The sequence below is a fragment of the Leptodactylus fuscus genome, chromosome 7 (genome assembly GCF_031893055.1).
Source record: "Leptodactylus fuscus isolate aLepFus1 chromosome 7, aLepFus1.hap2, whole genome shotgun sequence".
NCBI lineage: Eukaryota > Metazoa > Chordata > Amphibia > Anura > Leptodactylidae > Leptodactylus > Leptodactylus fuscus.
In genome coordinates this window covers 98,048,837-98,075,242 of record NC_134271.1, presented here as the reverse complement: position 1 = coordinate 98,075,242, position 26,406 = coordinate 98,048,837, and the positions used below count along the sequence as shown (strand labels likewise).

Genomic DNA, 26,406 nt, shown 5'->3' with positions numbered 1-26,406 from the left:
TCACACAACCAACGATTACCGATTTGCCCTGTGTCTCCTTAACTGATGTAAGGGAATGGAGTCACGTTGCGACTTTAAATTGGAAAAGAATCCAGCAGTGCTCAATCTTTTTAAGCCTAGTAGTGACATTTACAACATCCCCTGGTTGCAATGCAACTCCATTCACTTGGATTAATAAAGGTGTTGCAGGGTGACACAGAAGTCTCTGGTCATGTGATGGGAGTTGTGGCCCAAGTCTAAGAATAGTGCGTCATCTCAATTAAATGGAATTAGCCAAATATGCCAAACACACATTGTCATGAAAACATTAATATAAAAGTATGATTTACACTTTTTGAGTTGACTGTGAAGTCAGTGCCCCAAAATGACATTTATTACAAAATATTCTATTATTCTACATTACGTCAATACATAAAATACAGACAATATACATAAAAAGGAACAAAAAAACTTTTTACAGAGAGGTTCTTAAAATCTTCGTTCACCACAATATTATCTTCATCTTCTAGTCAAACGTTCTGCAGTTTGCTGAAAAACAAAGAAGTGAAGGTTGATTTTATATGCGAACAATGAATCCACCAAGATCCAGGGTAGGCAACACTTATAAGTCACATAAAGTCTAGTGTAGAAATAAGTGAGGTTAGGGCAAGTACATGCTGTTCTAGAGATAAATCTTTCATTAACTTCACCCTCTCACCCAAGACTAATTCATATGCTTGGCTACCAAACACTAAAAGTACATTGGTAGATCAGGAAATGTGATCACTCAGTAAGGTCTTATCTCTGCAGGATGATTTTACATAGAGTGGCATCACAGCATGAGTACACGTAAAAACAATAGTATTTCCAAATAAACTAATTCCCTTTCACCAATACAATGACACCAGACCAGTGGAGACAATAGTTTAAGTGTGAGTCACCTCTGAACAATGTGTTATCATGCAAAACCTGTGCAACCCTTTTAACCTCTGCAGTCAGCTGAGCATCACCTGTACTTATACCCAGATATGCTCACCTATCTTCTGCTGTTTTATTAGATGGATAGTAGACCTTGAACGAAAAACCACTTCTTGGAAAAGAACCCTGAAAAAAAATAAAAAATTGTGTGTAATAGGTCTGAGTGACTGTGACCTAAATGAAGAAAAAAAATCAGTTTAATAGTTTACCTCGATTACAATTAATCAAGAATTATTCCACAGGACACTCACTTTTTTTTTCTTTTTTTCTAAACATGGCAGGGTATTTTGTTTTCTGCTATTCACCCTATCAGCAATCCTGGCTGGTTACTATAAGTGACATATCCTTTAGCCAATGGCAATGTGAGACAGGGTGACATGGATACAAAACAATAGAAGTAATTGATGACAGCAAGTTCACACTGATTAATTGAGCAGAATTTTATTGTCATTTTGCAATCAATTGCTCAGCCCTAACATGTAGTGATATCATCACTGTACTCAATGAGTAATGGCAATGTCCACACTGCCATGTATTGTGCTGCTGAAGTAAACAGCACAGCAGACTAAAGCACTGGCAGCGTAATACTTATATGGTATTTCATTTTTAGACTTTTAGGTACTCTGGGTGGGGCTGGGATTACTATGACAGCGGTCAGGGAAAGTCTGGTTCCCTGACCACTAAACATATTGTAAATGAAAAGGAGCCCCAGCTGCCACCGGGCCCCTTTTCAATAGATGCTAGCCCAGGGGAGGGGACTCAAAATAATAAATACATATACTCACCTCCCCTGGGCTCAGCGTCCTCTTCGGCGCTCTTCCGTCACGTGACTGAGGCCTGTGATTAGGCCCCAGCAGTCATATGGGGTGCAGCGGCGTTATGACATCAGTCGCCTCCACGTGACCGCTGAGGACCAATCACAGGCCTCAGCAGGGACATCACAAGATGGCCGAAGATGCTGAAGACAGCTGGAGTGAGAATGCCCAGGCAATGTGAAAATTAGTGTTTATTTTTATTCACTTTCCCTGAACCTCCGATTATGATACTTTAGCCCCTGGTGTGTGACCACCACTGATCTTTATATCTCTTAGACTGTTAGGACCCTGCAGATCAGCTTTTTCCCAAAGCACGCAGCTCCGGGTATTATTTTTATATGCCAGGTGCTGCTTTTTCATCATGTTATTGATAACTGCAGTTTTGGGTAATACAGCTGCATCGCTTTCAAGTATCTGAGATTTCGCTCCAGCACCCGTAATCATCCAAAATTTGCCGTAGGGAGGGGGTAGGGGGCCCTTGACAAAAGTTTGCACCCAGGCCCACAAGACTTTTGTTATGCCACTGCTAAAAAGTGAATGCTAAATAGTTTTTTGGGAAGATTATGTAAAAGGGCCTGGTGACACATATTACTTTTTCAAATTTGTTTCTGGATTTTTTTGTACTTGGTTATGGAGGGAGTTATTTTGTCTGAGCTGTTGACGATATTTAGAGGTATGCTTTACACGTCTGGAGATGATGCACAAGTTTTCTAGACATTTTTGTGACCTGGGCAAAGGTCATTGTGCAGTGAAGGGAGTAGATAAGCTGTGTTCATTACCTATTGTGAATGTTAGTCCTTAAATTATGTATATATTAAACCTGTCATCCCTCCTGTACTGAATATTGCACTATCATGCTATTTAAGACTATTGTATTTATTTATTGTGTATTGTCTCGCAGTGTGTGCTGCTTATACAGTATATTGTAAGCCTAATGAAGACAGGCTGTTAATAAAGGAATTTTCAATCAAATCCCTCCTGCATTGATAATATGCATGTAAAGTAAGAATCAGTCTATTATTAAGTTTAGTGGCCAGAGTGAAAACTACTAAACTTCTTAAAAAAGTGTTTAACATAAAAATGTGACTTAAAAAAGGTAATTTTCTAATTTTCACTTTAAAGGCTGCAAATATTGAGCTAAAAGAAAACGGCCCACCAACTATCTTTGTCACAGCTAAACAAGAAAAAGGAAATGAAAGAGGTTTGCTCACAGGGTTGATGGTGAGGCATTCTGTATTCAAGATGGAGAAAGGATCATATTTATCCGCTATGACAACCAAATCAGGCAGAGGATATAAGCGCAAAGCATAATCGTATGCCCAGTAAACAGGACTGACAAACAATGGAAGAGGTGTGAGGTGTCCCTGAGACAGGATAGTTTTCACAAACTAGAAAAAAAGAGCAAAATTAAAGAAAGTGTTACTACAAGGTAACATGTGACTAAGTCAGACATAAACATTGGGGTTGACAAATACTACATACATGATTTGCAATATCTAAGCTGCTGCTAGGGAATCGCACACAGTTCCTGCACATTTTGTTCACCAGATCCTCTCGAAACACTACAATTTCTTGTGTACAGTACTGGATTCTGAAAATGAAGAGAAATTTAATTGGTAGCAAATCTTGCATGTTAGTTGCCCTTGGTGGAATTTGGTCAGGCCAAAAAAAGCCCCCAAAAACTACTTCAGGAATTTGATTTTGCAAGCCATTTTTTATGCCAATACTGAAAATCTGCTTAAACTCCCAAATCTGCCTCCCATTGAAATGAATGGGAATTTCCGCCTTACCATTAGGCCTTATACACACAGCTACGCCATTTTTCATGAACCATTGTCTGGAAAAAAATGGCCCTGTCCAGATGGGACTTATTCACATGGCCGTGAATAATCGCCATGCAACCGGTGTTTTTGAAACGACTGCTACATTGGCATTATAGAACTCATGTACGTCGATGGGTCTATTCAAACGCATGTCTATGTCTGTTTGATGAAAAAAGATCGAGCAAAAAAAACCCAAAAAACGGCCATGCAAATCAATGTGCTCTCAAAAAGGCCATGTGACAGATATGGTTTTTCACTGTTGTGTGAATAAGCCTTTAGAGGCATTTATAAAAGGGGTACCATGTAGTAAAACAGTCTAAGAAAAGAAAAATGTGGCGTTGTTGCCCATAAAAAGTCCCACATTTATTTTGTAAACTGCACTGTTAGTATAGGCATGTGCACTTGTATGGCACGATTAGTAACAAATCAATATTTTCAATCTGTGTCTAGTTATAAGTTAAAAAAAAACATAACAAAAAACCCCCTGTCCAGATCTGATAAATCACTGGTCTTATACTGAATATCGAATTCAAAAGTAAACTCCACCTGCAAGGATTTGTAGTGAAAATGGAGAAGGGCACTCGTTGTCTGAAGTCGGCTGTAATGTGTTCTGCGATAGGTGGTCTGCAGGTAATGTTCCAAAAAATAACAAAGAAATCATTTCAATTTGGTAAAAATAGAATTTACTAACACGCTGACATGATAGGATACCACCAAAATAGGATACACCATTACCTGGGCAGGATGAAACCAGGGCCAGGGTCCTCAGGACCAGGTATAAATACAAAGCGACTGCTGTTAAATGTAAAACAGAACAAGTCATTTTAGGAGACGCTTCACAAAGTGCTGAATCTGTGCAGGTATTTAAATAGGACACATCTGTATAAGGAGCGCTTACCTCTTGTGTATACTTGGGTACTCACATATCACATCTGCAAGATTCTTCAATGATTCTAGGAACACATTGAGAGTTAGTGATATAACCTTGCTATAAAAAATTACTAAAAGTACAATCTTCATCAGTTTCTGGTATATAATGTAATATGAATCATAGCCTATTTATTTCTCATATATCTATGGTCTTATCAATAATACTGTCTCATTTATTATTTTATTTGTCCCCCACTGCGCTAACATATTCTTCATACAGCTATTTATACATCATGTCACCCATTCAACATATGGAAATTAACCAGATAGCTAGGACAACAGCTTGCAGTGTGATTTCTAGAACCTAAAAGTAACCCATAATCTATATAAATTTTATAGTAACCAGTTATGTGCTCTTTTAGGTCTGTGACTATTCTCTGCATCATTATTGAGTATGATGGTACCTTTCAGTGACTGATTTTGATTCTTTCCATAGGGTGCTGAGGAGAAATTGCCACAGAAGATGAAGCAAGTTGGGGGTGCTGTGGAATAGCCTGAAAAGAGGTGGGAAAAATCTTAACTTTATATTAGGAGTTGGGAAGTGGCAAACATTTGATGCTATCTTTGTCTAACTTATAAGTCATTAAAGGGAACATAGTAGCACAACTGTAGGGCATGTCAAGTTACAGTCTTTAGGAATACAATGACATGCATGTACATGCAACTTTTATAAGATATTTACACACACCTATCATGCAACAAGTATATTAATAGGAAACATCAAGTGAAAAGTCAAAGTAATGTGTGTGACAAGTAGCATCAAAGTGACAGGAAATGCTATTTAATGTGACGTATGATGAGTCAGTGTCCGATATTACTTCAATGCTGGTAAAAAAAAGTGACTGAAAAGCAACATATTGTGGACTACTAAAATGCTGTGCTACATATAAAACTGCAGCCCTGTCACAGTACTTGCATTAGAAAGTGTATGAAGTATAAGAGATGCTTCCTTATCAAATGGTTGCCCATTACTAGAAGAATATGCCTTTTAAAAAATCTGTCACACGCGTCTACAGATTGTTTGTTGTATTAAATGTAGTGCTGAGCTGCATTGCCAGTTACAACCAGCGGAAAACTATTTCTGGAAGAAAGCAGCAGTGATTTGCTGATCTGGAACAACCCCTTTAATAAAAATAATAGTTACAAGTACCTGAAAACATGATATGAAGTTTCTCTATGACTTCCACCTGATCCAACCAGAGATCAGACACAAAGACAAACATGGCATCCTCATTCTCTTCTTCCAGTTGTTTTAGCTTGACTGAAGATTTCACTGATGTTGCAGATGGTCCACCAAAGAAATTGGTATTACCGTAATATGCCCTGTGAAAGAGAGATGAATTGGAGTTGTCAAATACAGATTGAGATATCACGCTAAGACAATGGCATGGTACCTATGGCACTAAAACAATATTCATACAGTACATGTAAAAGGTGACTGGAGCAGTAAGAATTAAATGAAATATCTTACTTACCGTGTTGTGCTGGATGGTTCAGTGGGAGGAAACCCAAAGGCATTAACGTGAAATACTTTGTCTTCATACCAGCCTGTGTAAAGACAATGCACATATTAAATATCTACTCGGTACAGCAAGAAAATCATGAGGTGCTGTGATCTTACCTTCTGCCAGGACAAAGCAGGACTCTGTGTACAAGCCGCTATGGAACTGGTGCAATGATATTAAGGATATGTCCAAATAATAGGGAGGAAGGGTAAATCCACATAGAACAGAACCCGCTGCAGATATTACCTGCAGAACTGCATCAGTAAAACTCAAGAGTGGCCTACGGCATCAGACAAGGAGATCACAACCTGACTGTGGATGTTTTCCATAACTTCCATTTGTTTAGAACATTTTAGGGGATAGGAATAGAGATGAGCAAGTAGTATTCGATCGAATAGTCGAATATTGAGGTCTACTCAAATCGAATTTTCAAATATTTCACTACTCACTCATCTGTACTGTATACTTTTTTGTTATTTATGCCTACGTTGTACTAGTTCCTGTCCCACCTCCCCTGCATAGTTATTGGTGTAAAAAAAGTGCCAGGGAAAGTGGGAGGGGAATCAAATTTTTACTGCGTTTACCGCGTGGTATTCGACTGAGTACGAGTATTTTGAATACCGTAGTATTCGATCGAATACCTACTCGATCGAATACTACTCGCTCATCTCTAGATAGGAACACATTAAACAGAATAGGACCCAGAAAAAAGTGCTATGGTCAGAAAAATATCAAAATAAAGGATATTGCTTTACTGAGATCAAGCTGAACGGTTCCGGTAGGATCTTCCAAGAAATATTTGCCCTATAAAAAGAGAATATACAGCATATTACTGCACAACCAACATCATGACAATCCAGTGGTGATACTCATCTATATAACAAATACAATGGATACATGGTGAAGTCCAGTAAGGCCAGTCAGCCTACTTTTTAGCAATATACAATTTTATAATATAATGGCATATCACCAGAATATGCCATCACTTTATGATCAGTGGTGGTCAGACCTATGGGATTCTTACTAAGAATCATTTGCATAGCTGATTTAACACTGTGTCCCCATCACAGTGTTACCCAACAAAGCAGTACCAGTTAGTGTAGCTGGCTGCAATGGCAAAGCTGTGCAGGGAAAACCTTGAAAATTACTATTCATGCTCATTGTCAGAAGTTGGCCAAGAGAATGGACTTTCACTAATCATAAAATGATGACATACACTGTGTAACAATAAGTATTTGGACAGCTGTGGTAGAATAGAAAAATAACATTTATTCATATTCAATAGTTGGTAGACCCCAGCAGATGCTTCCTTACGGATGGTATTGATCGACAATACTCCCAGATGCCTGTTGGAACTCCTGGTGTATGTGAGCTATCAGTTGGGTGCGGTTAGTCTGAATTTCTCTGGCCAGCACTTTTCGCTCTCTATCTCCCAGTTTCGGAGGTCTGCTGACTCGGGGCACATTCCGACAATCACCGTTCACCTTCCACTTTGTAATCATATAGGCCACTGTCGATTTTGGGTAATTCAGTTCGCTTGCTATGTCCCTTAAGGATCGACCGTTTCTGTGGTACCCGACAATTACCCCAATCTCAAAATCGGACAACTGCACTTTGAGGCATCTTGCATGCGACTAATGCCAATATTGTTTCCTACGTAATGGCGGAAGTTGTGACGTACATCACGACCGCAGATATCTTCATTTGCATGGGTATCCAAATACTTATTGGTAGACAGTGTATATTAGCAACGTCCCATCATGTCAAAGGAAAAGAAATACCCCTTTAGGTTAAGACTCCACGTTGCGGACACACAGCTTTTTTGTTGCAGATTTTGCTAGGAATGTAAACTTTGTCAGTTCCAAGGACACTGGCGCTATGTTCACAAGGAAAAGGCATGCAGTACTTTCGATCCCCCGTTCTCCTGCTCGCTTAACTACTGGTGCACCTACAGTCATAAAAATGTTTTTCTCTCACCTCTTTTAGTTGTGTTATCATTCCAAGCACAATCACCTCTCCCATCTTTGCTGCACTGCCCAAGAGGTTTTCAACAGTTTTGAGCTATAAAAAAAAATTAAAATTCAAACATATCAAATCTGTAACTACTGACTCATACAACTCTGAATAAATCAACCCCTTCTCTGGTGCTCACCATGAGCAGTTCAGCTTCTGTAACCAATGCATTCAGCAATGGGGGAAGCTGTGGCCCCACACACATTTACCTACATGGGACCTGCAGTATTCAATAGTGATGGTTTGAATGTATAAATTGTATATATGTATATAAAATCACTCCACTGTGTCCATAAAAGTGGAAAACTGCTTGCCACTAATAATATTTTTTTTCACCATACCTGAAATTTGCTTCTGCTCTCATCAGGGTTGGAACCAATAACAGGCGGCGTGAAGAGCTCATGTCTGTGAGTCCTCTAGAATTTACAACATTACGGTCAGCACTTTTTATTTATATTTCATACACTGACAACTTGTTCTGGTTGTGTAATTATCACATCATTGTTATGCAGTTACCCATCATCAGAAATTGAGCAGACATGTATTTCCAAATGAAGGACACCATCGTCTCACCTGCTGCAGTATTGTGTATCTCTCCCGGAATAACTCGGCTTTGTCTCTTGCACTTCCAAATAGATTGGGTTCAGGATAATTAGCAATTTTTATACTGCAGGTAAAGTTACATGGATATGAAATGTGCAGAATGCAAATCAAATGTCATTGTACAGAAATACGCTGTGAACTATATTGTTATTACAACATCTCTTACAAATGAGAAGCGGTACAGTAGACAGCGACGTTAAATATTTTTTACTTTTTAAATGCAAATTTTTTAAAAATTTGCAGGCTAAAACAAAAAAAACCCCCAAAAACTGATTGACTCACGGCAAGAACTTCTTTCTTTCAGAGTTATAAATGAATCGTGGGATGTCAAACGCTCCAATAATGTTGAAGATGTTCTCTCTGCAACATGAAAGACCACACAAAATAAATCCATTGTTTTTAAATAATTACTACAGCCATTACTGCATATACTTACTCTATATGGCTACACTAATTTTAGTTGTCCTAACAGCCAAGTCTACTGTTTTGCAACATATAGATTTCTGGAAAGAGCTGTTCCCACCATGGAGAAATAACCACAACCGTGTCTCATTTGCTTGTTCTCTTACTGGAATGGACGCCATGTAAAGTGGTGGGCACACACACAACGCCAAGTTTCCCTAATGGAAACTCAGTACGTATCAATGAAAGTCACCATGGCAAAAGGCACCAGAAAATTGGGTGTTTTTTGCTATACGCATCAGCAGAAATCACTGCAGCTTTCATCTTTTCCATTGCAAGGACATGCGATGAGTAAGGCTGGCACAGATATTGGTATTGTGGGTTTTAGTCAGTGCATCTGGTGATGATTTCCTTAAATCTAATCCACTATGCTGCTGCTATAGAGATCAGAAGGTTAGCCACTGGTGAGTACATGATAACTAATCTGGAGTCATTACTTCTAAAATTAGTCACTTGTATAATATTACAATTCTCCGACAGCTTCCCCCTAGCAATAACTAACTGCTGAAACCCCCAGTAAGCAACTGATATCACTAGGTGAAGTTCTGCTTAAAGGGATTTTCTATGATGGCCTACCCCTAAGATAGGTCATCGCTTAAAGATCAGCAAGAGTCCCACACCCAGGCCCCAACCGATCTGCTGCTTGAAGAAGCTGCTGCCTCTTCAATACTTACCAAGCAGCGCACATTTGCACAGCAACTGTGCTTGTTATTGCCGCTCAGCAAAGCCAGTTTTAGACAAAGTTGGGCCCTAGCAAGCTTTCAAATGGGGCCCTAAATTTTAACATACTGTGCCAACAACATAATTAATTCAGAAAATGAAAATACATGATCATTTAAAACATCGATTTTTAGTTATATTAAACTAATGAAATGTAATATAAACCAAGTACTATTAATAGAACTTTACATTCTGCATCCTAATGGCTGGATTCACATGAATGGAGGAGAAATCATAAGAGTTTTTTTTTATATATGTTCTCAGTCTGTATGTTTCTGAAGGAGACCGCTCTTTGGATGTCCATGGCCTTTGTAATATAGTCTGGAATAAGGTATTCTGCAATTTTTCTTATTGTTGTCTTATTGTATAGTTGTTTACTAGGACCAATTGTATGTGCAAGATCTTTTGATACACCATATACAGATGCGTGAAGATCAATGATATTTTTCTTAAACCAGTAAGAGTATTTTTACACTACCATCATTTAATGTCTATTGCTCACATCATAGGATAAGAACAACGGACATTTAAGCTAAGGCTCAATGTAGAAAGCCGCAGCAAAAGACACTGTGGAGAAAAATGCTGTGGAAATGCATTGCAGTTTTTTTCGCAGCGTTTTTCACATAAAGTCTGCAGAGTTTTTCACTGTGGATTTTCTGTAATGTGTGGATGGGATTATTCAGAATTACATTCACTTTGCAGATACTGTAAAACGCTGCTTTTTCACAGCATGGGCCTCAGCCTAAAAGACAGATGCAGACAACACACCTTCTAGCTAGTTTCTGTTTGTATTACCTATTTTGGGCGACATCCCTTGACCACACCTTCAATATGTAAGTCCCACCATCAAAACAAGGAGTAATCTAAAACACACAATCACTATAAACTTAAAAAATAAATAAATAAAGCTGCACTGTAGCTTCAGTGTTAATGAATTATGAATACCCTGCATCAGCATTATGTTGGGGCAATCCCGTGTCCGAATACGGCAGCGGCAAATGAAGAGGAACTTTTTTCATTTTCCACCATGTGAACCTGGCCTAAGGCTGCCCAGAGATAGTCAAGAGTCTGCTGCAAGGCAGGATGGACTTGGCTACTCAGAGTAGAGGAAGCAACCCCAGAACAAGGTGTCAAAAAATAGGTGCACTTGTAGGCTAAGGACCAGACCAAAAAGGCTATGGCAGACAGAGAAAAAGTAATACACAAGCCAGAGTCAAAAATGTACGGGAAAGTACGAGAATAGCCAAAATACTAGCAGAGGAATATTGGAAGTCCAGCCCATGGTCAAGTCCAGGAGGTCACAAATCAAATCACCTGCGTGTTTGTGACCATTAAACTCTGAGTATGCCATTAAGCCATTGAAGTTTAGGGTCCCAAACCTCTGTATCAAACCACTGTTCAGCGCTGGTATCCTTAGGCCTGGTTCACATCTGCGTCCGGACCCCCCAAACAGAATACCAAATGCATTAAAAAGCGGTTACCTAAGAAACTGCACGGACCCCATACACTATAATGGGGTTTGTGTGGTTTCCGCTCAGTGTCTGCACGAATCATGTGGAGAGAAAAGTGGTGCTCACAGTAATTTTCTCTCTACATGCCTCGTGCGGACACTGCGCAGAAGACACAAATGCCCCATTATAGTCTACGGGGTCCGTGTGGTTTCTTAGCTAACCGCTTTTTAATGCTTCTAGATTTCCATTCAGGGGGTTCCCAAGTGGATTCCCCGAACGGAATACCGAATGCAGATGTGAACCAGGAATCAAAGACTGAAGATGCCGGTTTGCACTAAAATTAGTTCACTGAAGGACTATGGAACCTGCACATTTCATGCAGTAAAGCCAAGGTCAGTACATCATCACTGCACGTGCTTTACACTTTGGGCACATGTGGACCTAAGCTTCACTGCCCGCACAGATTGTGTACAGAAGGGCTATTCGTCTCCTACCTTTAAAAGTCTTCTCTGCGCCGCTGTTTCGTAGAAATCCCGGTTTTCTTCGGTATGCAAATGAGTTCTCTTGCAGCACTGGGGACGGGTCCCAGCACTCAAACCTCACTGGGGGCGTCCCCAATGCTGCAAGAGGAATCTCCAGCGATGCCTCCATCTTCTCCAGGAACGGGTCTTCTTTGCGTCTTCTTCCGGCACTGACTTCAAACTTCTAGGCCTCGGGCAGCCGACTGTGCATGCCTGCTGGCTACAAGAAAATGGCCTCTTACAATACTATGCAAGAGGCCTTTTTCTTCTGGCCGGCGGGCATGCGCAGTCGGCTTTGCCCTAGGCCTAGAAGTTTAAAGCCAACCCCCGGAAGAAGACCTGTTCCTGAAGAAGATGGAGGCAGCGCTGGAGAGTTCTTTTGCAGCATTGGGGTGTTTTTGCACCGGGAGCTATGTGGTGAAGGTATTCGATCGAATATACTCGCTCATCTCTATTTATCACTTCTCCATAGCTGCCCGCCCTAGCTCTGTGACCGTCCGTACTCATTGTCAACCTGACAGTCTGGACCATCGTGTCAACCTGACAGTCTGGACCATCGTTCATAGCCTGGCTCAATTAATGGTGGTGAAGTGCTGAAGCCAGGGGGTCCCTTAAGCTATCGGGGTCCAGGGCAATTGCCCAGTTTGCCTAACACCGGCCCTGCCGCTCAGCCCATTCATATGAAGTGGACTGAACTGCAGTCAGGCCATACGACCAATAGACGTGATGTCACATGTCACGTGAAGCTGCTCTCAGCTGATCATCAATTTTATAATCTGAACAAACCTCTTTAGGAGGCCCCACATTATGGAAAACAACTTTTTTTTGTTGCATATTGTGATTTTTTTGAGCCAAAGCCAGGACTAGATTGAGCAGAAGGGAGAAGTACTTTCTATATATTTCCCACTGCTATTTTAACCACTCTTGTCTTTTACTCAAAAAAAATCAGCAACAAAAAAAAAAATGTTTTACTGTAATGTTGGGTGTTAGCCTTAGGCCCTATGTAGCAAGCTGCAGTAAAAAAAGCGATGTGGGAAAAACCATTGTGACAAATCACAGTATTTACCGCAGCGGCAGTGTGTGGATGGGAATCGCTAGAAAAAAAAATTCCAACTGTGTCAAAATCAGTGGAGTAGCAGATATTAAATGATGTGAAGTGCTCAACCTGTTGGAGGTGGTCAAAGGTTCTCCTTAAAATATACTGGCCATTCAAAAAAAGTGGCTTACAGTATAATTATAGTCATACACATAAGAAAGCTTATTGTTCAGCTGACAACGATCATTCCCAAATCAACTCCCATACACATAGATGCCCAGTCACGAGCCAGACAACTGTGGCAGTGGCTTATCTAAACAGTAACAAAAATCTGAAATCCAACTGCCCAATCCCAATCTCCGCACATCTGCTGTTGTAGGAAAGTCAGGAATTTGTAAAATAGGTCATCAATATCAGATTAGGGAGACCACAACAGATCAGCTGCTCAAAGGAATTCAAAGTGTCACACTTCCCTGATCAGATATTGATTATCCATCCTAAGGACAGGTCATCAATATATAAATCTGGGAAATTATGCTTTTGCATAGTCTTAATCTATAATAAATAAATAAAAAAACGTCATTATGTATATCAGCCCAAAAGGACACTCATTTACTCGATGGATACGATCTAACACAAGAGTCTTTCCCAGAATATATGGCAAGCACAAGGCTCAAACCCCCCAAAAAGAGTCCATATAGTGATGCATTGTTAGTTAGCAATTCTCCACTGGTTATCACAGTAAGGTCTAGCATTAGACCTTATATACTGAAATTCCTTAAACTGGTCACATACAGAATAATTTCTTGTGCGCAAATTGGTGAAGATGCAGGTCAGCAAAAGAGCACACACAGAAAAATGATAATGGTTTTTCAATTTCTACACATATATTTCCTTGGCAGAATCATTAAGATTATCCTTCCAGAATAAATCTGACCAGGGTCACTTACATAGTTTCATCACAAGTGCGGCTGCATTCCTGTACAGCTGTCTCCACTGAGGACTTCTCAATCATGTTGGAAGACACTAAAATGTATTAAAACGCACATTACATATTTATCACAGCAAAAGCAAAGATATCTAATGCCAAAGTACACACTGTGGAATTACAATGTAACTAAAAGCCATGTGAAATTATCCTCACAATAATTTTAAAGCAGAAGTAAATCTTCCAACCTTTGAGTTTCTGGTAGGATTTTAGTCATTAAGAAAATTTGTAATATACTTATGATCTACAGATTTTGTCTCCTTTCTGTGAAATCCTGAATTTCTTAATTCTTCCCTTGCTTCTCTCCTGACAGCTATATAGGCTTATGTGTGCAATAAAAAGAAATTGAGGGTGGGGGAGGGTGACTTCACACAGCTATAGCGCATGTATTATAAAATGTAGAAACATAATTCTGTTGTCGTATAACAGACGAGATACTCACTTCATCTTTCTTATATAACACTAAGGTTACTATTTCCAGAAATATCACTAGTTGAAAACAGTTGTGAATAACATTTATATACAGATGCTGCCAAACCCAGTGATATCTCTGAAAACTGCAGAACTGCAAACTTCACACGACACCAGACGCACGTTTCTACGCGTTATATTACCCAATATATAGCAATATGATATGAAAAACGAGTTATTTCCACTTTAATCCCCCAATAGTCACATTGAAAGTTAAAATGTCACTATTAGATTTTTAATTTATGGCTCAAGTAAATATAGCTGGCACATCACAGTTATGCCTTATGCACATTTTACTCTTTCAGAGGTTAAAGGGGTTGTCCAGATAAAAATGAACAACCCGTTTAAAGAGGACCTTTCATCAGATCGGGCACAGGCAGTTCTATATACTGCTGGAAAGCTGACAGTGCGCTGAATTCAGCGCACTATCGGCTTTCCCGATCTGTGCCCGGTCTAAAGCGCTGTCGGTCCCGGTACCGTAGGGCTTTACAGTCAGAAGGGCGTTTCTGACACTTAGCCAGGGACGCCCTTCTGCCCAGCAGTGCCTATCGCGCTGTACAGTGGAGCGGGGAGGAACGCCCCCTCCCTCTGCTCACACAGCTCGTCCATAGATGAGTATTATCAGGAGGGGAGGGGGCGTTCCTCCCCGCTCACACAGTACAGCGCGATAGGCGCTGCTGGGCAGAAGAGCATCCCTGGCTAACTGTCAGAAACGCCCTTCTGACTGTAAAGCACTACGGTACCGGGACAGATAGCGCTTTACACCGGGCACAGATTGGGAAAGCCGATAGTGCGCTGAATTCAGCTCACTGTCAGCTTTCCAGCAGTATATAAAACTGCATGTGCCCGATCTGATGAAAGGTCCTCTTTAAGTTTTAAATAGGTCGGGGGCAGTGAAAAAAAAAAAATCATACTCACTTTTTACACAGTGCTCCGGTACCTTCCTGCTTTCTGACCTTCTTGGTCCCATGCTGACGTGTGTCAGAAGTCGCAGCCACACGTGAATCAGCGGCTTCAGTGGAACTCAGAAGAGACCCATGAAAAGACCCCGGATAGTGCTGTTAGGACACCAGAGCACCGGTGGCAGGCGAGTATGATTTTGTTTTTTCTTTCACCTCTCCTGGTTGTCCTGGCATTAAAATAAGTGCCTGAACAACTTCTTTAACACATTGCATGCCTCCCTGCATTCCAGATTTGTAAGCTTTTACATTTAATTTCAATGTAGCTTTACAAAACCTTGTATTTCGTGAGTACGCTTGACTTTTTTTTTTTTAGCAAGCTCTAAATTCTACTTTTACTCTGCAAGCAAATGAGCAGTTTGGTGCCCTCAGAACAGGGGCATACTTATTTTATTTTAAATATGATTTTTATTGAAAAGAAGAAAACTTTTACAATATAATAAAAAAGCAATTACAAACATAAGAAGAATCGGCATGAGTCCAAGCAGTAGAATAGGAATTGTAAGCTGGAACTTCGGGCTGCAACCTAAATACATGGATGACACCAACATGACCAAACATACAAAGACCAAAGGACCAGATATACAGACGCTACAGAGACACCAATTCGACGAGAAGACAGGAAAGGAATGAAAAGGGGAACACAACCAAAAGGGAACAGGAAAGAAACAAGAAAAAGAGAAATAGGGGAGACAGAATAGGAACAGAAAAGAACAAGAAAACCAAACAGTAACATAAACAACATAACCACATACCTGAATACAATACCAAAGAAACATAAAATACATCCGAAAAATAAAATTAAATAAAATAAAGCCACCTGGGATAACAACATAGTAGGTAAATAGTAATCAAGGGGTCCCCATGGGGGCGGCCTGAGGCCGAGGAGAAAGAACACCCTTATTAGACTCCACATACGAAATCCAGAGAGACCACTGGGATCGAAACTTGGCGTAAGTATGGTTTTTGTTGGACAACAGGCGTTCCAAGGTACATGCCAAGTTCACATGGTGAAATAGCTCAGCTAAGGTCAAACAAAGAGCGGACTTCCACTGGCGAGCGATCATGGCCCGAGCTGCGAGCACGATCTGGCCCAGGACGACCTGCATCTCCGAGGGAAAACTACCAACATCTAAGAAACAAAGGGCAAGACCAGGAGAAGGACTGATATCAAAACCAGCTATGGCGGACATGAAATGAAATACCGCTATCCAGAAAGTTCGAACTGGTGGGCAGTCCCACCACAAATGCAAGAATGAACCCACTTGACCGCATCCCCTCCAGCAGAGTCTGGAACAAGAAGGATCAATATGCGCCATTTGGGTCGGAGTCCTATACCACCTCAGCATAATTTTCAAAGCCGTTTCCCAATGTGCTGCCCCTTTAGATACACGTTTAACAAACCCAGCTGCCGTATACCAGTCCGACAGAGGGATGGTTCTGGCAAGATCCGCTTCCCAACGGAGCAGGTGAAAAGGCTTGACCCGCTCCGGGGGGACAGAGAAAAAGCCATAAAACACAGACAACCCACCTCTAACAGGCGAGGACCTATTCCACAGTTTTAAGGCTAGCCTGGGAAAGGTCAATCTAGAGGGCTCGTAGGATTGAAAAAAGTGACGCAACTGTAAATATTTAAAGAAGTCTGTTCTAGGGAGCCGGAACTCTTCCTGTAACATGGAGAACGACTTAAACCCGTCATCAGAGTACAGATGGGCCACTTTATAGAGGCCCCTAGAGACCCATCCACGGAGTCGCAGCTGGGGGAGAAAAGAGGTCAAATATAATAGGGGTAACTTCGACAAAGGGACCAGGTCTTCCCTGGAGGTATATGACAAAAAATAACGCCAAGCAGACACTGAGGCCCTAATACTCAGTAAGGGAGGGGAAGTGATCGGCGGACTCGAATCCTTAGGGCGTAAAATACTCATAAGCGGGGCATCCAGAAGGCTTTCCTCAATTTCGGCCCAGCGCCATTTAGAAGTCTCATCCCACCCGACCTTAAGTTGATCTAGGATAGACGCCATATAATATTTTTTAACATCTGGGACACCCGCACCCCCATGGGACCAAGGGCGTGTCATCACCTTAAGTCGGACCCTGGATCTCTTACCCTCCCAAATATAGGTGGAAAGGATAGACTGAAGCTTAGTAAAATATGAGTCAGGGAGGGGGATGGCAACTGTACGGAACATATACAAAATTAAGGGTAACACCATCATTTTGACAATGGCAATTCTGCTAGCCCAAGTCAACATCGGTTGTGAGAAAGAGGCAAGGAGAGAAGTAACTTTGGTCAGAAGGGGAATATAATTGACAGAGAACAGATCAGAGCTAGGGGCCGTCAGGGAGATGCCAAGATAAGCTATACGGGAGTCATTCCATTGGTAGGGGAATTGAGAACTGAGATCCCGTCTCAACGAGGGGGAGATGATAACAGGCAATATCTGTGATTTGGAGGAATTTACCTTATAATAAGAAACTTTACCAAATTCCTTGAGAACCTCCGTAGCAGCACTCAAGGAGGAACCAGGGGAAGTCAGGGCCAGTATAACATCATCAGCATATAGGCCGATTTTATGCTGTTGGCGACCCACAGTAATACCCTCAATATTTTCCGCCGACCGAATGGACTCCGCCAGGGGTTCCATCACCAGCGCAAAGATAATAGGGGAAAGAGGACAACCCTGGCGGGTACCATTCGAGATCCGAAAGGGTTCAGACAAGAAGCCCGATGAGAGCACACGAGCCGACGGGTGGGAGTACAGAGCTAGGATAGCAGATTTAAAGACTGGCCCCATACCAAACTTATCCAAGAGGCTGTCCAAGTAATCCCAGTGGACCCTATCAAAAGCCTTCTCAGCATCCAAAGCTAGAAGCAAAGAAGGCGTACCATCTTTTTCGGCTTTTTGAATAAGGTCTATGAACCTCCGTGTGCCATCTGGAGCCTGTCTACCGAATACAAAACCTACCTGGTCAGGACTAACTAACTGGGGCAGAAGGAGGAGGAACCGCTCAGCAAGGATTTTAGCATACAATTTGATATCTGTATTCAGAAGGGAAATAGGTCTAAAATTAGCCGGGGCAGTGGGAGATTTGCCGGGTTTAGGGATGGTCACTATAGTGGCCGACAACATTTCTTCCGGAAAAGATTGTTCCTCCGCCGCCTTCCTGAACACAGCTAAAAGATGAGGAGATAGAATATCTGCGTATTTCTTGTAATAAATCCCTGAGAAGCCGTCAGGGCCAGGAGACTTTAGTGGCTTCAATGAGGCTATAGCTTCCGTAACCTCAAGCAAGGTGATAGGCGAGGCTAGGGAGACAGATTGTGCAGGGGAAAGGCGGGGCAGGGCCACAGAGTCTAGGAATCTATCTATGTCCTCCTTAGACGGCTGGTATGTCTGGGGATCATCCCTAAGGTTGTACAGAGACTTATAATATAAGCAAAACTGTTCTGCAATGAGGCGGGGGTCAATTACTTTAGCACCCGAATCATCCACGAGGTGGGCAATACGGGTTTTGGGGCGTGACTGTTTGATCTTTCTGGCTAAAAAGGCACTAGCCCTACTGTTATGTACATAGGCCTGACATTGAAAACGTTTAAAAGCTAAGTCCTGTTGGCAAGCCAGAAGGCCCTGCAATCGGAGTTGACATTGCCTAATCTCCGCAGAGACAATGGGGGTAGGATTAAGCTTATTAATTGCAGAGAGGGAGGATAGAGAGCGAAGTGCAGCATCTATGTCTTTAGACCGTTCCTTTTTAGCTCTCGCGCATGCCTGAATAAGCATCCCTCGCATATATGCCTTATGGGCATTCCAGAGCACATGAGGGTCTGACACGGAGGGGGAATTGAGGGAAAAATATTCCCTCAGGGCTTCACGAAGGTGCTCAGCATAAGAGGGGTGATCTAGGATATACTCATTCAGGCGCCATTGGGTAGGCATAGCAGTGGAGAATTTCTCATGTAAGGAGAGAGACACCGGAGCATGATCAGTTCAAGTGATCAGCCCAATATCAGTAGATTCCGCCTGCATCAGCCCAATTTTATCAGTAAGGAAAAAATCAATACGGGAATAGGAAGAGGATGAAGAAGAGAAATAACTATAATCTCGTTCCCCGCCATGTTGACAACGCCAGACGTCATAAAGGCCCTGGTCAATCAAAGAAGAGGATAATATAGGGGAACGTCTCTTGGGGTTGGAAGAGTCCAGAGAGTTATCTACTAAGCAGTTAAAATCCCCACCAATAATCAACATACCAGTAGCAAAAGTTCGGATCTTGGAGAGCACAGATTTCCAATATTGCGCATGGGAACGATTCGGGAGATAGACAGTCACCAAAGTGTATTTAACATTATTAATATGGCAATTAAGCCCCAAAAACCGACCCCCGGGATCAACTAAAGTGGAGTCAAGGGAAAAAGCTACAGAGTCCCGCACAGCAATAAGAACACCCTTACGCTTAGCATTGCAAGAAGCTTGATATATATGAGGAAAAGAAGGGTTAGAGAACTTAGGGCTTTTATCAGCACAGAAATGAGTCTCCTGGAGAAAAAGCACGTCACAGCGAAGGCGACGGGCCTCCCTCCAGACAGAGCTTCGCTTACAGGGAATATTCAGACCCCTAACATTAAGTGAAGATATACGGAGTACCATAGTAACAAACTAAAGAAAATTGGCGGAAGACCCAGGTGGCTACACACAAAATAACAAGGATGCAGAAAATATGTAAGAACAGGCATACTAGGCATACAACATTCCAGGTATGAGATAAGAACAAAGAATGCAAACAAAGTGGCATAGTGTCAAAAAACACCGAATAACCAAAAGTAAACAGCTGGGGGGGGGGGGACAGGTCAGTAACACTCAGTGAGAGTGAGTATTAGGAAGGCACACAGGTCACCTAAATCAAACAATATAGACAAATCAATGTTGGGCAAGGCGAGTCAGTCCGCCGAAGCGGAGAAAGAGTTCACTTACGACCACCCACCACAGTCCATTCCTTAATGAGATGGGAGGGCCGCACTGAGGATTCAGGAGCAGATGAATGAGAGTCAGCAGGGGCAAGCTTCCATTTACGGAGGAGGGACATGCCCGCCTCCACATCAGGGACGGAATGGAAAACCCCATTGCGGGGAATCAGCAGTTTGGTAGGAAAGCCCCAACGATACCGTATGCCCCGGTCTCTGAGGATCTTGGTAATGGGAGCCAGTTCACGCCTGGCCTGCATAGTAGCTGCGGATAAATCGGGGAACAAGGAAATGGATGCAAACGGAGCTGGTAAAGTACCACATTTCCTGGCTTCCGCAAGAATCGAATCCTTAACTTGGTAGAAATGGACCCTCGTTAGAACATCTCTTGGGACATCTACAGGAGCAGAGTTCGCTTTTGGAATACGATGAGTTCGATCCAGATCAGTAAGCTGTGGTAGAATTTTCTTAAAGAGACGTTGAACAAAGGCCACCAAGTCCTCCGATGCCACATCCTCAGGGAAACCACGAATCTTAATGTTATTGCGCCTAGACCGGTCCTCAGCGTCAGCAGCCTTAATTTTGAGCCATCTGACCTCCGCCTCAAGGGTGTTATGGGCGTCAACCAATTCATTGTGAGCAGATGAAAATTCTTCCATCTTATTTTCAAGATGGTCAGTCCGCTCTCCCAAAGCATCGATATCCTGTCGCAATTTGCCCACCGCAGAGGAGACAGTCTTGTTAATCCCCGCCTGCAGGAGAACGAGCATCCCTTTCAAAGTATCACACGTTACAGGGTCTGAGGAAGCTGGGAAGTCAGAGATATCTGAGTGGGCAAAATCAGAGAGAACACCAGAGGCCGGTAGGACCTCAGCGACTCGTTTACACACCGGCTCTTTACCAGAAGGAGAACTCTGAGGGGACACAGCAAAACTTCTCTTACCACCATCGGCCAGTACGGGGGGACGCTCAGCTGCAGGGGAACCCTCCACAGGCAAAGAGTCCATCAATTCAGACCGTGGAGGCGACTTCGCTGGGGAGCGGGAGCCTGACGGCGAGGAAGGCAAAGAGTGCGAAGCGGTGCTTGAGAAAAAGTCAGAAAGCTTCCTGGGGGTTTTGGAAGAGGATGGTTTCTTTCGAGGCATAATAGCAACAGCAGGAAAGGTCAGATACGCAACTGAGGATATCAGGATAGAAGAGCAAAGTGATGTGACCGGTACAAAATTTGCAGAGCAGCGCCGCAGATCACACAGCAGCAAGATCCGGAAAGAACGTGGGGGTTGAGCAGCAGGAAGCCCAACAATCAGCTGAGAGCCGCCAGAGGTGACACTGTTGGTGGTTTAATCAAGCATGTTTAAAGAAGTGGCATGCAGAGGAGACTCACAGGCAAATGCAGTTCCATGGGAGCCCAGTGTGAGGAGCCCCCCCTGATGTTGGAGTAGGGGCTCAGCACTCACAAAGGGCTCAACCAAAAAGGCAGGGTATAAGCCAGGTGATACACAAAGTCCAGCCTAGGGGAGAGGAGAGGAGCCCCCCCTGATGGTGGTGTAGGGGCTCAGCACTCTCCTGGACCCCCCAAGCAGTAGCAGCAAACAGTCACTTACTTATAATTCCAGGGCCAGAGAAAGCAATGGCAGGCAGTGGTGCAAGGAGCAGGGGGAGATCACAGTATGTCCTCAACACAGGTGTAAAGGCAGCAGGAAGTCCACAGCAGGTGGGAGCAGGCAGTGCAGCAATTAAAGCAGTCCAGGGTAGGAGAAACATCGCAGGGTCCACATAAAATGGCCGCCGTCTCACATCCGGCTATAGGCCGCAGGCTACACGTCGGCTTCCACTAGCGCAGGAGGACCGGAGAAGCACAGCTAACCAGTGTCCCACAGCTGGACGGACTCCGCTCACCACCAGGGAGGAACCGGAGGAAGGAGGACGGGACCCGACCGCCGCACAGCACGAGGATGAAGAAGGCCCGGACACCAAGATGGCGGCGCGCTTCGGAGCGGTGAGTAGGCCGCAAGGAGTCCGCCGGAGTTCTCAGGGAGGGAAAATGGTCCAGCAAAACAGTCTCCAGGGGTCTGGGGAAGACCACAAAGTGCCACTGACCCAAGGCAGGTAAGGTAGGTAGGGATGCCGAGGAGATTCGGACAGGATCACCGGGAGCTCCAGTGAACACGTCCGCACTCCTAGCCGGCTAGCCACGCGCCCCCCCCCCCCCCCCCCCCCCGAACAGGGGCATACTTACCAGCACACTCGTTTTCTTTTGTGGACGCCACCCAATGCTGGCCCTTCAAACATAAAGGCTGATACACTCCATGAATAGAGAGCTGCAGTGGTCGCAAAAGAAAATGAGTGCTCCAGCAGGTGTGACCCTGTCCCAAGTGCACTGAACACCTTATTTAATCACAGAATAAAAGTTACATTTCTCAGGAGCAAGATTGCATTTGATACAAGAAAGGTGCGTTCACCACACCATTAACAGTTTCCAGTTCAGTTAACTAATAATCTAGTGTAAATTTTGTCTCAGTAGCATACAATAAACTTGCCAATAACACACTGTTTTAAATTTTGGTTCTGACCCTCAGTTGTGTTATTTAGTTGGTGTACCATGATGTCCTATCTGACAGTCATGTGTACTCGCCTCTAGTTTGCCCCAGCTCCATAAATGGAATGCATATTATGTAAGGGGCAGGGCAAGCAGAAGGAAAGGTCACATAATTGGCACATGGGACTCTTTGCTGAAAATATCACCATTGGACACAAGGTTGAAATGGGTGTTATTGCCCTATGTTTTTAGCTGACTCAACAACACCTCTCAAGTTACCCCATGCTCTGTTACAATCATGTCCATCAATACACATTGATTTGGAGTATTGTATTTCTACCGATACTTTTAGTCACAATGTCTTACAGGTTCATGTGCGGACCCTATGATATAGCAAAAAAGCGCCTCTGGGTGATACACATTCTGACCTACAAGAAATTTTTATAAAGTATAGCTTCATAATACAGCATGCTTTTAAGATTATAACGCTTGTAGCTGCCTTTGAACATCACAATATTGCACTGCAGAATACAGCAGAAGAATGAAACACATACATGGCTGTTTCTCCACATTATCGATGATACTGTCGATGACATCCTCCAGTTCTACTTCATTCACAGATCGTAGCACTTCACTAAGGTACTTGCTGGCCTCCCTGAAATAATGACACTTAGGTTAGCAGATGAAAGATTTTTAACTTTTTAATTAACTACTTAAGGCTGGGGCTCCATGGGCCGGAAATGCCGCGATTTGGCTGCGGCAGAAATGTCACGGTAAAAATCGCTGCGTTTTACGGTACTTGCAAAGTGGATGGGATTCATGCGAATCCCATGGCCACTTTGCAGAAAAAAAAATCGCAGCGTGGACATGCTGCGATTTCCAAAACGGTTACGGTATTGAAAATCGCAGCATGTTAATTATATCTACGGAAATGCTGGCGGCTCTCCTGTAGATATAATTGTAAGGGCTAGTTCACACGTGGGCAAAGGGGAGGTTTTTGACAGCGGAATTCACTTCAAAAACCTCTCCTTTAACATGGTGGTCTATGTAGACCACTAGCTTTTTTTTTCCTCCTAGCGTTTTCCGCCTGAAGAAGCGACATGACCTTTCTTCAGGCGGAAAACGCCTGAAGAATTGCATAGAAGTGAATGGGAGGCGAAAACCGCGCGGTAAAAAACTGCGCGGTTTTTTGCACACAAAACCGCGCGGTTTTTTGCAAAAAACCGCGCGGTTTTCGCCTGCAGTTTCTATAGCACATATAGGAAAAAAAAACCCTAGCGAAAACCGCTAGCGAAAACCGCGTCAAAAACCTCGTCAAAAACCGCGTGGAATGCAAAAAACAGCGTCAAAAAAACTCCTCGAGGTTTTTTACCTCGCACAAATAAGCTAGGCGGTTTTCACGTGTGAACTGACCCTAAAAGAAAGTCCGCGGAGGAAAACTCTGTGAACTTTCTGTTCAAAGTACTACAGAAAGAACCGTAATGCATTCATGCCGCGGTTGTTCCCACAGCGCTTTAGCACGGGGTTAATTGTTAACAGAGCTGCTGAATACGCCATAAACTTAAAAACGTACTCACCTCTAATGTAACACTATTGCAGTGTATAATTCCTGGGCTACACTGTGGCTTTTGTAGCTCTACAACTACAAGCTTGCAACTCAATGTACAGTTGTGCTAAAAAGTTTACATAGAGAAAACACAGAAGTTTGACAATAAATGGCTTCAACCAATGTGCCAGTCGGTCATTGTTAGTATTATATTTGTCTGTATATTTTGTGTACTGTATGTAAACCCCCAAATGTAAAGCACCATGGAATTAATATAATAATGTAAAGCACCATGGAATTAATGGTGCTATGAAAATAATAATAATAACCAATCACGATGTAATGCTGGTCGGGGTACGATGGCACGTCTGGTGGGGATATTCTCTCCTTCGCCCCCCTTTTGATCAGGTGTCTGTTGGGTTGTTCTACATGTTACCGGTGTCACCCTGAAGGATGACCCTATCCCGCTACTCCTTTCTATTTTTCCCGGTAAGAGCCGAAAGCATGTCTGCAGACTGTTGGGTTTCCTGCTAGTAGAAGCAAGAACTGTCATTCCAAGGCTCCTCCCCGACTCCCCCCTCTCTTGTGTCTTGGCTCCAGGAGATTCTGAATATACGCACTATGGAAACGCTGCTTGCAAACCTGCAATGTGATGATAGTGTAAACCAGCGTACGTGGCTCCTGTGGAACCATTTTTACTACTCCGCTCATTTCCATTATTCTTTTCCTTCCATGCCGCCATGACCTCCTCTTCTTCGCTACCAACTTACCTCTTCCTCATACAGGATGTTAGCTTAGTTTTCTCGTGGAATTTGGATTATCTTCATTTGTTTCTTATACTTGTTTTGAAATAATTATGTGACTTTGCTGCATCAGAGCTCTTATTCCCCTCCTCCCCTCATGTCCCCTTCCCGTTTCCATATGTCGTTTCTAGTTTTCCCTCCCCACGACTCTCCGTTCCCTTATCACCATTGTTTTCCTCTCCCTTCGAATGTACCCACCTAAAAATGTTATTCAATAAAATACTTAATGTAATAGAAAAAATAATAATCATGAGTGGAGAAAAAAAATTGTGTTATCATTAATAATCTCTTTAAAAAAAATCTGCTGGGGTATGTAAAATCTTTAGCACAACTGTATTTATTTGGACAGCAGATGTAGCTCAACAGGTAAAAACAATGAGTAGCATTACAAAAATTTGCAGTGTAGCCCCGGCCTAAAACTGACAGGCATCATCTTACTAGATCCTACGTCCGGCTCACAGAGGAGGATTTATATGGGCCCCATGCTACCATGGAAACCCATCAGCACCACTCAATTGCACTGTGGTGAGGTACCAATGGGGTGACAGTGACTAATCTCTCCGATGCCACGGTCCCTTACTGACTGAATGGTCTCCAATCCCAGCCTAGGCAGCAGGGTATCAGCTGTTACATACAGGAGATACTGCTAATGGATGATGTGATGTGGGCTCTGATCATACCCAATCCCTATCCACACCATACATCTTATATAACACCAATGCCATATATGTAGAATGAATGGACCCCCAGGGGTTCAGCACCTTTGTAGGTATCACATGACTGACATTCATTTGAGATCTAAACACAGCAAGTAAATAGATTGTGTAAGAACTTTTACATATGAACTTTCATAAACATAATAAACCAGCACCAGCGCCTTCATCTGAACTCCCCATTTACTTGCCAATAGTGGGGCACATAATCACACCAGTCAAACATGCCTATGAAATAAGGTTACTCACACCCGCAACAGAAGGCCATGCATTTTAAAGGCGGAGGACACTTTACTCTTCAGCCTGTCAGCTGCCATCTCGAAACGTTCGCGCCAAATCCTGCACACAGCTGTGATGACGTCATCCCATCCGGGATACAATGAGGCTGACAGTAGAGTATTAAACGCGTTCTATTCCTATGTCCGCATGATACCGCCATTTTTCTGTAGACCACCGTTCACTAGCCACTAGTATTATTCACTAGTATCAATACAGATGCTGTCTTTGAATATGTCGTTCATAACATCTCATATATATTTTCCATAACCAGTCTGTAGACCATTGGGTTTAATACAATGAATGCGG

The 26,406-nt window shown here is 42.8% G+C and overlaps 1 protein-coding gene across 1 annotated transcript; it reads right to left on the bottom strand.

The window, feature by feature from the left end:
* Positions 1 to 239: 239 nt before the first annotated feature.
* On the bottom strand, positions 240 to 26,181 carry POLE2 (DNA polymerase epsilon 2, accessory subunit). Its single transcript, XM_075280704.1, has 19 exons — positions 26,071 to 26,181; positions 23,314 to 23,414; positions 13,787 to 13,862; positions 8,929 to 9,006; positions 8,617 to 8,710; positions 8,385 to 8,459; positions 8,008 to 8,091; positions 6,778 to 6,834; positions 6,147 to 6,195; positions 6,001 to 6,073; positions 5,676 to 5,848; positions 4,930 to 5,019; positions 4,494 to 4,548; positions 4,331 to 4,390; positions 4,142 to 4,219; positions 3,255 to 3,363; positions 2,984 to 3,160; positions 1,016 to 1,083; positions 240 to 528 (listed from the first exon to the last, which is right to left on the bottom strand). Exons 1-19 carry the CDS (start codon positions 26,136 to 26,138, stop codon positions 510 to 512), a joined length of 1,584 nt encoding a protein of 527 aa, XP_075136805.1. The 5' UTR covers positions 26,139 to 26,181; the 3' UTR covers positions 240 to 509.
* Positions 26,182 to 26,406: the final 225 nt, after the last annotated feature.

Coding starts and splice junctions, on each gene's coding strand:
- POLE2 (XM_075280704.1), bottom strand. CDS start 26,138: ATGGCAGCTGACAGGCTGAAGAGTAAAGTGTCCTCCGCCTTTAAAATG. Junction 3,364..4,141: donor TTCACTACAAATCCTTGCAG/GTGGAGTTTACT, acceptor CTTCATTTTCAG/AATCCAGTACTGTACACAAG. Junction 1,084..2,983: donor AATGCCTCACCATCAACCCT/GTGAGCAAACCT, acceptor ATTTTTTTTCAG/GGTTCTTTTCCAAGAAGTGG.